Source organism: Carya illinoinensis, chromosome 12, assembly GCF_018687715.1.
Source record: "Carya illinoinensis cultivar Pawnee chromosome 12, C.illinoinensisPawnee_v1, whole genome shotgun sequence".
Taxonomy (NCBI): Eukaryota; Viridiplantae; Streptophyta; class Magnoliopsida; order Fagales; family Juglandaceae; genus Carya; species Carya illinoinensis.
The window spans coordinates 24215050-24228801 of NC_056763.1; the positions used below are offsets into that span (position 1 = coordinate 24215050).

The 13752-nt window shown below is 34.4% G+C and overlaps 1 protein-coding gene across 2 annotated transcripts; it reads right to left on the reverse strand.

Annotated features, from left to right (window-relative positions):
* Window positions 1-1431: 1431 nt before the first annotated feature.
* LOC122290077 (inactive poly [ADP-ribose] polymerase RCD1-like) lies at window positions 1432-12027 on the reverse strand. Of its 2 annotated transcripts, none has more exons than XM_043097608.1 (8): window positions 11757-12027; window positions 9985-10090; window positions 6833-8113; window positions 4898-5139; window positions 4402-4502; window positions 4042-4227; window positions 3759-3854; window positions 1432-1980 (listed from the first exon to the last, which is right to left on the reverse strand). In XM_043097608.1, exons 3-8 carry the CDS (start codon window positions 7996-7998, stop codon window positions 1906-1908), a joined length of 1866 nt encoding a protein of 621 aa, XP_042953542.1. In that variant the 5' UTR covers window positions 7999-8113; window positions 9985-10090; window positions 11757-12027; the 3' UTR covers window positions 1432-1905. The 2 variants fall into 2 exon arrangements, with proteins under 2 accessions (XP_042953542.1, XP_042953540.1); XM_043097606.1 differs by having other exon boundaries at window positions 9985-10096.
* Between the last annotated feature and the right edge of the window lie 1725 nt (window positions 12028-13752).

The following is a 13752-nucleotide window of genomic DNA, read 5'->3' on the forward strand; positions in this document are numbered from 1 at the left end:
ATCAGGTTTTACTACTACAAGTAGTTTCAACTTATATCTTTTCAAATTCATGATCAGGAAACTATAAAATACTAGCTCATACCAATTGGACTACTACCTTGATGGTAAATCATATGCTAGTTGAGAGTATATACGCAATACCATGCGCATACTCATGACTATAGAATTTTCTTTAAAAAAATATGACGCATCATGAGTACTACTACTGTATACATGCATGCATGCTGCATCATGAATGGTGGTGACATTGCATAGTCGTGATGTACTTTTCTTGCACCTTTGAGCAATCGGAGCCACAAAGTGGTCCAATAATATTTGTAATGTCAACTGATCTTTTGTCGTTAATATAAATTAAATATATTTATTTTGAAGGGAAAAAAAAGTAATTTATCAAAAAGTCTGAATATTTTTCTATTTTTTTAATGCAAGGGGGTAATGGCTTGATGTGACGCGTGCTGAAAGCTTTATATGCAACTGTGGAACGAGACAACAGTTGCTCTTACTAAAATACATGTAGATGTGGACAACCTGCCATTGACCATTCACATATATATTGTTCAGAATTGAGTTGTACAAGTAATAATAACAATATTTAAGATCAGATTGTTTATGTTGAGAATTGAAGTCAGCCCACTAAGACCAAAGGCCCAAAATAAAAAGTGAACGGAAGTAAGATGGGCGAGGGGGGCAGCAAGACTTGCTAGGACAAGGATTACAAGTTGGAGGAGAGTAACATAGGGTGGGCAACACGTGGAAGTTGATCCAGAGCAATCAGTTAAAAGTTGCTAATTAGGATTAGATATGAGATAGAAATAATTTTAAATAAAAGTTAAAATTTAAATAAAATATTATTTTTTAATATTATTATTATTTTAAATTTTAAAAAAAATTAAATTACTTATTATATTTTATAAAATAAATTTATAAAATTATAATGATGAAATAAAATGACACTCAGAATCCCAACGAGCTCTAAATCTACTTTACAAAGTTAAACGACGGCGTATTTACTGCTACAAGAAGAAACCAAACTCAATGCAAATTACCAGATGATGTAACTTCTGATGAACAATGGACAACTTTTTTTTTTGATAAATAATGAACAATGGACAACTACCAATAGACTACCATAAATACCCCCACCTACCTATAAGGTAAAAGGAGCAAATCTCTCTTATTTTTCTCATTACTCAAGAAAATATTTTTTTAATAATTTATTCAAAATAAGTGTACAAACCTTAAATATTTTAAAACTTTATCTAGCATGACCCTAACAGAAATGCACAAAAGAGATATAAACCGACTCAAATTTTTCAAAAAACTATGGCTTTAAAGTTTCTCAACTTGAGATTTTAGCCCTATTTCTCAATAGGAGGATAAGATATGTGTAAATCGTCCATAGATTATATCTCACCTTAGAGAATAGCGAGGTTTGAATCACAACATCTTAAACCCAATTTTACTGCATGAAATAAATTAACAAGAAATAATAGACTTTCAAACACGAGCGTCCACGTCTAGCATTGCTCATAGACAAAGATATGAGCCACGCTTACAGATTCTAAGTCCCCTTGTTCCACTATTACCCAAGCTCCTAGGAATAATAGACAACGTATGTCCACAACTAATTTCACAATCATGTTCAAATGAGGGCATTTTTATACAGTGATAATACTTGTTATAATTATTTTATAAACTATCTCACAAAAGTACCCCTCATTTAAAACATGGTTGCAAAAAGAGTTTTAAAAAAAGATTATGTTTATATTTTCCGCAATGTATGTGGAAACCTAGAATCATCCAACATAGTATTCAAAACTTCAGGTCGACGCATTTACCGACTGAAATGTCCAACGTCTTCACCCCTTCGGCGCCAACACATTCAAACGTTCAAGTGCACCACTGTCAATTAAAGGCATCTTGTACCTTTTCTACATTAGGCTCTGGCGCTTCCGGTTCATACTTGGATTGTGTTGGTACCTGCATCAGCCAGTAAGATACGTATTTTACCATATTAGATTGGAATTGTCCCTCAAGAAGTACATGAATTTATATTATTGTACCATTAATAGTGACTTGAAGGCTGCATCCGTAACTTGGAAAAGAGTGCCAAAATGACTAATAACCAGAAATGCTGGAGGCAAGGTCCGGACTCTCATATGAACAGTGCCCTAAGCACTTTTGATACCTCGAATACAAAAATTTGTATGCTATCTGTGATCTGTCAACTCAATCCAGTCTCAACCATACAAAAATAGTGACTTGAAGGCTGCATCCGAAATTTGGAAAAGGGTGCCAAACTGACCAATACCCCGAAATGCTAGGGGCACGGTCCGGACTCTCATATGAACAGTGCTCAAGCACTTTTGATAACTTGAATATAAAAATTTGTATGCTATCTGTGATCTGTCAACTCAATCCAGTCTTAGCCATATATATAGTTTTCCTTCGCAAAATCCTAAGTTCCTAACAAAGACTCCTTTCCATGACTTACTTTTGATGCAGGACCAATTGCATCACGTAGAACTGACTAGGGGTACATCAAGAAAGATGATCCTCAACAGGATCACTGGCCTTCCAGGGCAAACAAGTGGCAACACCATTGTGTGATCCACTACTGCCATTCAATAAAAGGAATGGAAAAGAATTAACATTCCAGTACGGGTATAGTATTTCCATTTGCCAAGCGTTCTCCTAAATCGATCTTTTGGCAATCCAAAACCTATAAGTTGAATAATGTGATATACGGGGTTTGATTTTAACCAACACCTAGAGTTTGATTTGGTAGATGTTATGCATAACGAATTTCACATAAATTGACCATTTAACCTGAATCTGAAGTTCTCATACTTCTAATAGTTTTTCAAAATATGGAAAGTCATTTGGAGAGCATAATAGACACAAAATTTCATGTAATCTAAAGCTAGACCTGACAAAATACCGGTTCAATGAGAAGTTATTGAGTGGTGTAACATTTCCGAAAAGTTGAGCATATTACCATACTCTTTTCTTTTGCTAGGTAAGAAAAGATAGGAGAGGGCAACTTGAGGTGGTAGCACCCTACCCGCTGGGAACTGGATATGAGGGGCCTTAGGCCATATTACGATACACTAGCTACAATTTTGTTTTGATAAGTTACATTAGCTACAATTTTACATCTGATGTGACCCTTTACTAACGTCACAACACCAAATAATCAAATAATTGTTTCACAATCCCATCCTTGAATTACATATTCCACTCATACTTAAAATGCCTTGCCAAATTGGAGTGCCATTTGCAATCAAATGCAAAGAGTCATATTTCCTCGCATATCTTTAACATATCAAAATCAGATTCCATAAATTCATGATTAAAATGACCAGACTTCGTGTATGCCACTAACTCCCGACCAAATGGAGATTACAACCATCAAGCCACCAAATAGATTTTAATTCTGGCAGAACCAACCATTCCAAAACCAAAATGAGCCTACCAACAAGTAAACCACCAAAATTAACTACTCCCTAGTTGACCTAGCTGGAACATAAAAATCCGAACAAATAAATTTTTGTCACTGAACGAACTGCTACAACATCTCCAACGTGGAAAAGGAGAAGTTTAAATCCCTTTGTTTTGTAAATGTAACATTTCCCCACCCCCCTTGGTAGGCCACACTTTTGATGCACATAAGTAATAACTCCTTGCAACAAGCACTGCTAACCAAGAGACCATAAAGAACTTTTCAAATCAAGTAAACATAGAAATACGAATCATACCTTGCATTGAAGATTTGTGATTGTAGACCTTAACAAAGTATCTCCAACTTTAAATCTCAATATTTTGATAAATTCATCACGAACCATATTCTTTGCCTGATTATCCCAAAAAAAAAAAACAATTCTGTAGCAAAAGTAAAGATAATTCAATCAAAACAGAAGATTGAGAGAAAAATGTGTTTTCTTTTCTTTTCTTTCCTTCTTTTTTTTTTTTTTGTGTGTTGGGGGGGGGGGGGGGGGGGGGGGGGGGGGGGGAGAGCAAATACTAATTCTCCTAACATACCTTGAACAAGCCATAATGCAATTTAATATCTTCCATGGCCTTTGGAGGAACTTTATCTGAGATAGCATCAAACAACAAGGGAAACGGCATCCAAGCGGATTTACAAGTTCTTGTACTGCTTGAACCTAGACTAGCAGCTTTCCCCTTGGACTTCCCAGAATTTGAAATTCGTTGAGTTATGCTCTCCTAATAGAGAACAAGTTTTTATTTTTTAAGTAAAAGAAAATTCAATAAAAGCACAACAGGCACAGTCCAAGTACACAAGATGTACACAACAGTAAGCACGCAACAAAATCAAGGACTGGGGAAACCAAAATCAAGAGTACATGAATTCAAGCACCATTTGATATATTAACTTACCGCATCAACTGTGGGAGACTCTAAACGTTGGCCCTGAGTCACATGACAAGACTTAGTAATCCCTGAAACAGGGTGATTAGTCTCACTTCCAACCAAAAGCCCTGTAGGAACAACATACAGCACTAGTGCTCAAGTACCAAAAAACTTGAATAAAAAAATCCACGGTATCCATACAGTATCTGCAGGAGGCCTGGCTGGTTATCTCAATAGACAGTAGTTGCAGTGATGAATCATCTCTTGAATGTAACAAAGCCCAACCAAAAAGAGATATCTACGATCCACGGATGAATCCTGTTTCCTAAAGCTAACAACTTCTATACCTTTTCCGTAAAGGTTTGAAACAGAAATTGGGCAATGGGATCAACTAGTTTATTTTCGATAAATCAAATAAGTAGCACGAATATCATGTTATATAATGAGAGAACACAAGTTCTTTCATAATGTTAGGGAGAAGTGAAATCATGAAACAAAACGGCACTCAAGGAGTGATATTCACCTTCAGCTTTGGAAGAGATCTTGAATTTGACAACGAATTCTGGATAGATGTGTGTGTTCATATTCATGGTCCAGATTATATAAAATCTTGGATTTTGAAGGTCATCCACTCCACTGTCAAAGTCCTGGCAACTGGGACGGTGTTGTTTAGTGCCAGGACAAATGGCCTCCATGTTTCCCAATATCACTCGACAAAATACCATATTCCGTACCCCATTTTCATCAACATCACATTGACTTGCACTGTAATCAAATGAAAATGTTCAATCTTTGTCTAAATACTAATAAACTCAAAGTAAAAAGAAAAATGATCATTTGGACAATGACAAATGATTACATCAAAAGAACTCTGTCGTTTGAATGAATAAGACTTAGTAATAACAACCACAATGGTGCATCCCATGCGTTTCTTAAGGAAAATATTGCTGGTCCATTCCCTCCATCCCGATGATAGATGAACCAACCTTTTATTTATAATTTCCCATATGACTTCTAAATTTGAACCAACCTTTTTTCACATTTGCACCCCCTTTTTTTTTCAATTTTGAGCCTACTTTTTTGGCTTGCCTGAGGTTATTTTAGAATATTATTTGCTTTATTAAAATTTTTCGGTGACTCAGTTCACCTTTCATCTACTATGTGATGGGAAGAATAGTGATAACATGCATGTTGTTATAATAAAATGATGGATAACTCTTTAGCGAAAAAACGGCAGTAACACAAAGGAACATGTATCAAAGGTAAACTACACAAATCATAACAGAATAATAATGTATTCCATCCCATAACAGATTAATTTCTTTATTTCTTCTTTTTTAAGGATAAGAGTAAGGGAATGTAAGACTTTTTTGAAAAAATCTTATGGGAATTTGTAGAAATAGTGGGACCCTTTTTTTTCGGTAAGTATATCAATAGGCGTAGCCAAGTACACTAGATGTATACAAGAGAGAACACCTAGCTAGGGAGCAGAAATAGATATAAGGAAATCGTGAACAAAGCCCAAGGGGGAGAAATTAGAAACCTATCCAATCTAGACCAAGCCCAAAGCCACCACCAATGCACCAAGGACTGTCCCACCAATCCAGATTTTGCCCATAAACTTCGACAAAGGCCCACTCAAAATCATCTACCACCTTTTTTTTTTTAAAAGAAAAACAAGCCACTGCAAATTTCCCAACACACTCCTCAATACTTGTTTGGATTGAGAAAGTTTTTGAGAGATGTGTTCTATGAGTTTGATAAAAGTTGTGGTAGCCCATTGAAAATATGAAGGGAATAAAATTTTCGAGAGGATTTAAATAAAAGGTGAAGGTTGTTTTAGTTTTTGTTTGTTATGGATATCAAGGTGCGATGTTTTAATGATTGAGGTTGTTTTGGTGTAAAAAATGTTTGGATTAAGACCTCGTTCGGTTAAACAGTTCAGATGATATGAGATGAGATGATTTGTTAAAAGTTGAATAAAATATTGTTATAATAAAATTTTTTAATATTAGTTTTGTTTTAAAATTTAAAAAAGTTGAATTGTTTATTATATTTTGTGTGAAAATTTATAAAAGTTGTAATGATTATATGAGATAAGATAATTTGGGTTTAAGTATCCAAACCAGCCCTAAGGCTACGTTTGGATGTTGAGCTCAGCTGAATTCTTTATGAATAGTAGTGAATTGAGTAGGTGGAGTGAGTTATATGGGAGCCCATCTAAAATGAGTTTAAATATATTTGGATGTTAAGATGAGTTTAGTACTATTTATGAAAAATTGAAAGGGGTTGTGGGTCCCACGTGTGAAGAAGTTTTGAGTTAAAATGAGTTGTGTTTGGATGTTAGATTCAGCTTAAAATTAGACTGAACTGAGTTAATCTCAACTGAGACATGCAACCAAACAAAGCCTAAAGTTTCCATGTTAAATTAATGGGCCAGAAAAGAAAAACTCCAAACCTTGTGTAAGAGCTGTTAGCAGCTGCAAGATGAACACCAATGCCATGCATAGACTTGATTGTGGAAGGTCCACAATGACCAAGCCCATATGTCATTACTGTAGGCAGCTCCACTTCAGAAGAAGCAAGCCAAGCATATCGGACATTCGCATTCCCACGACATTTTTTGGTTAGTTCTACCTGCTTCCGGAAAAGCTCAAACCGAGCTTGCATCAAAGTACTTGAGCAAGGGTATATCTCAACAATGTCAGCACTACAAAAAGCACCCATACCAGTAAGGAAAGTCTTTTGCACAGCAACACAATCAAATTCTTCATTTTCAGATTCAGGCACAGTGACTAAATCTACCTTCATCAGTTTATTTTCCTGAACAGCCTCGTCATTTTTTGCACCAGCTTCTAAATTGCAACTCCCCTCAACGTCTGGAACGTAGTGGTTGCTAGCAGGTTTATGATTGATTTGAATCTGCTTAACCAGAGCATTAGACTCCCCACTACATTCCTTAATTTTATATTGGTCCGCTCCATTTATTTCGATTTCCAGCTGCAGTTTGATCTCATGAGACCCAAAAGACTCCTCAACCCCTGGGAATTGATCTTTTCCACTTTTGGGTGGATGGAAGTCAAAGAGTTCATCTTCTGCATAAATTTCCGGAAAGAAGCAGCTACCAGCTTCATCAATCCAAGCAATTGGTTGCTGTAAACCCGTTTTTAAGTCCATTTGAAACATATGCAAAAAATCAAGCACGAAGCAATGCTCATTTAACTCGATCTCCATAGTAGCCTTCTTTACATGAAAATCCTCCCTAACCATATAAACAATTTCCTGAGGAAAATCAATCCATTCACTATTCTGATAAAACATTAATCGCTTAGGTGTCCCAGTTTTCATATAATTTGAATAACGTCCATGTGAAGATCTCCCAAAACTAGACCAATGATTCATGAGCTTGTTTTTAGACCCATTACGCATGAGCTTGCTTTTGCATCCATCCAATTTCCTTCGCTTTCCAAGCTTATTTTGCAACAAATCCAAAGTGGTGCACTGTGGTATCGTTGCTCCATTAATTCCATTTAAATATGCAGGAAACATGGTTGACCGCTTTCTTTTTGGATCAAGCATAACTTTCTGTCTTCTATCCGATGCCTTCACGATTTTTGCTTCCATTTCTATCTTGACCAATGTCTATCCACAAGTCTAAATCTAAAAGCTCAACTATACAAGTAATATAAAAGTCTAGCTCTAAACCACTCTTGCAAAAACTGAACCATTATAGCAGACCCTGAAAGGTAGAAACTAGTTAGAATATCTGTGATATGAATAACATCATCCTTCGATTTTTTTTTTTTTTTTTAACTTGTATAAAAATGAAAGCCATACATAAGTCAACAATAGAAGTTGAACCAGCAAAACAAATTAGAAGATGTCGACAGATTGATGTCATATTCAGACAGATGCACAAGCACTAGACACAATAGTGTGTGCTAAAAGAGTGGCCTCGCTAAAGAGGCAATTGACACGGTACAATTGTGATAACAGAAGTATGGGAGAGTATGTCGTTATGTCAAGAGAAGTGCTCAGGAGTTTGTAGCAGCAATGAAGTGGTTAGCGTTAAGCTGATTTCTTTATTGACAAGCAGACTTCTGGATTTCGCTTTATCACAATTACTGCTTAAAATCATCTCCAAGTTATATTCATTAAAATTGGTAACACTAAAAAATCTATCACCAAAATCGAAGTGAAGAACATTGCCAAGAATCATATCAACATATGGTTTGCTGACCAGGGTTACAAGTAATGCACTAATCTAGAACAAGATCCTAACAAATTCAATGAGCTCTCTCACTCACAAATCAGTTTCAAAGAGGCAATATTTTTTGCTTTATTTTTTAATTTTCCTGTTGATTTTTGTATCTTACAACCCTTTGAACCCACTGTTTATTGCTTTTTTTTTTTTTTTTGATACGTAAGAAGTAAATTATATTGATATGAATGAAATAGGCATAGCCCATGTACACAGGAAGTATACAAAAGAACACCTAAATACATTCTAAATTAGAGACAAAAAGTCATGATCACTGTTTATTGTTTTTTTTTAATAAGAACAAGAAAATTTTATTCATTCGAATGAATAAGCATAACCCGTGTACACAGGAAGCATATAAAAGAAAAAGAGTAGATAGGATAAGTTTTCACTGTTTATTGTTTTTAAAACGTTAAGAGAGAAGAAATAAAACAGGTAATGAAAGTGCAAGAGACATACGTTGAAGAACAGATGATTTCTTACTTTTATTTTCTGGAACAGCATGGTGAGTTGAGAGACATTGGGAAGGGTTACAGGAAGTTGCAGAAACCTACAAGTCCCTTTACACATCGAATCTCTTTATTTAAGTGAAACTTGTCACAATTATTATTATTATTATTTTTTTTGGAATAGGTATATGCTTGTTACAATTTTAACCACGTAAGTCTTGGTTTCTGCTTTTATATATTATATGAGTTTATATTACTTATCAAAAAAATATATATTATATCAGTTTATATATTAATTAGAATGGATTCTTTTCCCTTGAATTTGAAAAACATATATTTCCCTTGCAAACACTAACTTTTGAAACAAGCAACGAGCTAATACCACTTACAAACAGACATCATTACACAAAAACAATCACAAAAAATCAAACACATCACTAACAGATTACTCATACACTTGCATGGTTTTTTTAATCAGTGAACAAAGTTTTATTGATCATAAAATAGTCAAGGGCCCAAGTATACGTGACATATACAAGAGCATTGCCTAGGCATGCTAATTTAGTGAAATGCTCATTCGCTTACATAGTTCTAACATTGTTAGTTATAGATAGATAATCACTTTGGTTAATAATTACAGTTTACTGACTCATGATTACATCTGGCATCAGGATGGACTATGCTAGTCAAACATGACTATCATGCTTATGTAAGGTGATACAACTTTAAACAAGACCACAAATACCATACTTCTAATGCAATGAAGATAATTCTTTTACTTATTTACAAGTAAGAAATCTTCACTAGAAAGTGAAAAAAACACAATCAAGTAAGCAGGCATTGAAGATATTTCATAAAAATCATACACATTTACATATTAACCTCAGGAATAGCACATACCTAGCACGGCAGTTAGCATTCATGATGTACATGTTCCTCTTTTCCATTACCTCAATAAAACTGAACGAAGAAAATCCACTTTTTTAATCTACAGCCCAGAAAAGCTCTGCACCTAAGAATAGCATCCATCCAATAACAGGTGTCAAAAAATTAATTCCTATACAACTGGATTACTTCATGGACTAAAGATAATGATATAAAACAATAGCTTGTAATCTCAATATTGAACAAAAAGACAAAACTAAAACGTTATACAAAACAAGACACGCTATATTCCAATTCTATCATTCAATTATTCGCAGCAAAAATTTGGATTAATTTCCCGAAAAGGATAGCAGCAGAACTCCAATGGACACCCAAGTTCGCCCTTTGCACTATTCATTTTTCCCCCCTTTTTACGACCTAAAAGAGCAGTAGTTTGAAAGATGGAAAATTTGACTCCGTTTAGAATGTTTTGACTTAAGAGATTTATTATGTTTTGAAAAATGAATGAGAAACAATTGAATAAAAATATTATAAAGTTAAAAAATTGTTTAAATATAATTTTACTTTAAAGTTTATAAAAATTGTATTAATTTTTGTCTTTTTGTTTTTGTAAAAATTGTATTAGTTTTTGTGTTTGGCTAATAATTAGGTAATAGTCGGATAAAAAAGTTGAAAATTTAAAATTGAAAAATGTTTCATATTTAAGTGATGCCTAGTAATGAAATAATTAGAAATTCTAAGAATTTCATATCTCTAATCACGGTGTCTATACGTCCCTTTATCCTCTTCGAGCTTGGCGGCAACCAAACAATAAAAAAATTATACATCATAATTTCAGAATTGTTATCCCTTTACTTAAGCCATGTTTGGATGTTGAACTGAATTGAGATAAGTTGAATTCTTTATAAATAGTAATAAATTGAAATGGTGAAATAAATTTTGTAGGGTCTAACTAAGATGAGTTTAGATATATTTAGACGTTAAAATGAGTTGGAATGTATTTATAAAAAATTAAAAAATGTTGTAGGTCCCGCATGTAAAAATGTGAAGTTGAAAAATGATGTAGGTCCCATGTTTAAAAGGTTTTGAGTTCACATAAGTTTAATATTTTGAGATTTGAATATTTGATTGTTAGACTCAACATAAAATTAAACTGAACTAAGTTGATCTCAAAAGCCCAAGCCCAACTTTCAAACGGAGTCTTAATTAAAACTCGAGATTTGCTACGTACAAATAAAGTCACGTACTGATTTACACACCAATACTGATTTGTTCTTATTCAAAATTTAAATTTACATTATTTTCAATAAAATTTATTTTTTGACCAATCATATTAAATAAGTGAGCAATTTTACTTACAACTAAATTTTTCTTTAAAATTCGCATCTCTAATAACACAAAATTCATCTAACTCCGAAAAATAAAAATAAGATTACTTAAGAATATAATAAATATAATTAAATCTACATTTTCTGGTCTTCAAATCATACATGAACACTAATTTCTGTACCAACAGTTTTAAAAAAATTATCCCCAAAACACAAACAGAAAAATTTGTGAAATGAAACCAGAAAATGTCACCGAAAGCAGCTCTCAGGTAGATGAACATAACAAAAACGAGTCAAAAACAGTAATCAGTCGGAACCGACCCCGATCTGTCCGATTTGAGCCCAATACCAAAGAAAACAGAAACAAGTTCTTTCTAGCAAAATAACCGAAGAAATGTCGATTCCGCAAAGTTAAACGTCAGGAGAGAGAGAGAGAGAGAGAGAGAGAGAGAGAATTACCAGCGATAAATAAAAAGATTTAGGGGGATCAGGGATTTGATATCCAGGATAAAGAGCTTCCGACGAAGAGAATGAAAAACCTAAACCCGTCCAGATAACAGAAGGCAACCGTATGGATGCAACACCGTTAATAAATATGGAGCTGACTCCGGATCCCTTAAGTCGGCGGTCTTCGCCTCATTGCCTTGTTTGGCCTCCATAGTCTGTATCCCTATCTCTATCTTCTCCTTTATCTTTTGCTTGGACGGAAAGCAAAGGAAAGTGGGCAAAGATAATCTTACCCGCTGGATTGATTTGTTGTCGTGACCGAATACGATTGGCCGCAGGCTTTGATTGACTCTTGGTAATGGTTAGGTTGGGTTAGGAAGTGCGCGTGTCCACTTTGTTTATTTCTGTTTTTCTTATTTTTTGGGAACTACTTTGTTTGTTTTAACTTGTGGGAAACTTCGCTTTGCGAAAGTGTGTCGCGCGAGTGGCCCCAAGAAATTTACAATAAAATATAAAAAAGAAATCAATCTTAAAGATATATTTTTTAACATAATCACATATATATTTTATTCATTTATAAATTTGATTAATTACTTTTTATAAGTATGTTTTATTAATTATTAAGTAAAAGAACAAAAATAAAATTTGGAATAATATTATATACAAATTTAGTGTTTGGGGGGGGGGTTTAATCCTAGGTCACATCAGGCCAAATGGGCTCGACCCAAGAAGATCTAGAGCTTGGGCCTTCCTGGTCCGGCTTAGGAAGCTCAAAAGCAAAAGCAGGACAACACGTGCCAGTCAGGAATTGCCTCACACTTATACTGGCCGACAGGTTCCTATGAGCATGAACAAAGGACAATCCCTATCCCAGAGCTTAGGTGGATGGGTACATCTCAATTGTAGGTGTGCCTGACTAAGAACATGTCGCATTAAATGGAATATGAATACAGGCACGCCACAGTAAGGGAGTCACGCTGCATTCAATGCATCCGGGGTGGTATGCACGTCGGGACATGCCTCCAAGGGTGCCAGAGGTCATCACGACCATGTTCTACAATACTATTGCATTGCAGGGAGGCTAGCAGTGAGACCTGACCCGAGTACAGAGCAACACCCCTACAATCCCCCTCGTAGGAGGAGCCCAGGCCAAGTATATTTACCCCCTCCCTCACTGAGGAGGATTTCTTCATACTCTTACACTCATTTTTTCATTAATCCTCATTAGAAAATTATATACTGACTTTGGTATTTGAGGTGTCCCTCACTACCCCGAAGTCTTCATTTCTTCATACTTACAAGAGAAGGAGTTTAGAGTTGGGCTTCTATTGAGTTGGTCGGTTGCAAAAACACGACATTAACAAATGTGAAAAAGTTTCATATTGTCTTTCTGGCAAAATGTGACCCATTATTAAAAAAAAAAAAGGAATTCTTTTGAATGAATCACACCTCCCTTTTTATTTTTTTCAAAGATTTGGTATTTACACATTTGAAGACTACAATTTTTTTTTTAAAGAATATTTTATCTCATTTGATAAAATGTAATTTCTTAATTATATATGACAACAAATTTGATATCGAAGGGAAAAAATTAATTTATATACTTTTCCCTTCAAACGATAAACCTCAAAATTTAGAATTTGGATGTTGAGAAGTGTCGAGGTATGTTGTGAATAGTAATAAAAAAGTAATAATAAAATATTAAATAGTAATAAATAAATAATAATAATCAAATAATAAATAACGGTGAAGATTGTTAAGAAGTGTTTGAGAATGTTTCAATACCCAAACCGGAGTAAATGGTCAAGTCGCATGTAACCCAAAAATTGACTTAACAACCCCCTGACAGCGACATTTTTTTGTTACAAACCATGCTGTTATACGAACTAACAAAATAATTAACATACTTGGATTGACTTTTAAGGAGTCTAATTGGTTTAATTAAATACTTTGGTTATTATTTATTCATATATAACTTGAAATTCAAATTGATATAATTTGAACTCCA

Coding starts and splice junctions, on each gene's coding strand:
- LOC122290077 (XM_043097608.1), bottom strand. CDS start 7,998: ATGGAAGCAAAAATCGTGAAGGCATCGGATAGAAGACAGAAAGTTATG. Junction 5,140..6,832: donor GCTAACAGCTCTTACACAAG/GTTTGGAGTTTT, acceptor ATTTGATTACAG/TGCAAGTCAATGTGATGTTG. Junction 4,228..4,401: donor AGTCTCCCACAGTTGATGCG/GTAAGTTAATAT, acceptor GTTCTCTATTAG/GAGAGCATAACTCAACGAAT.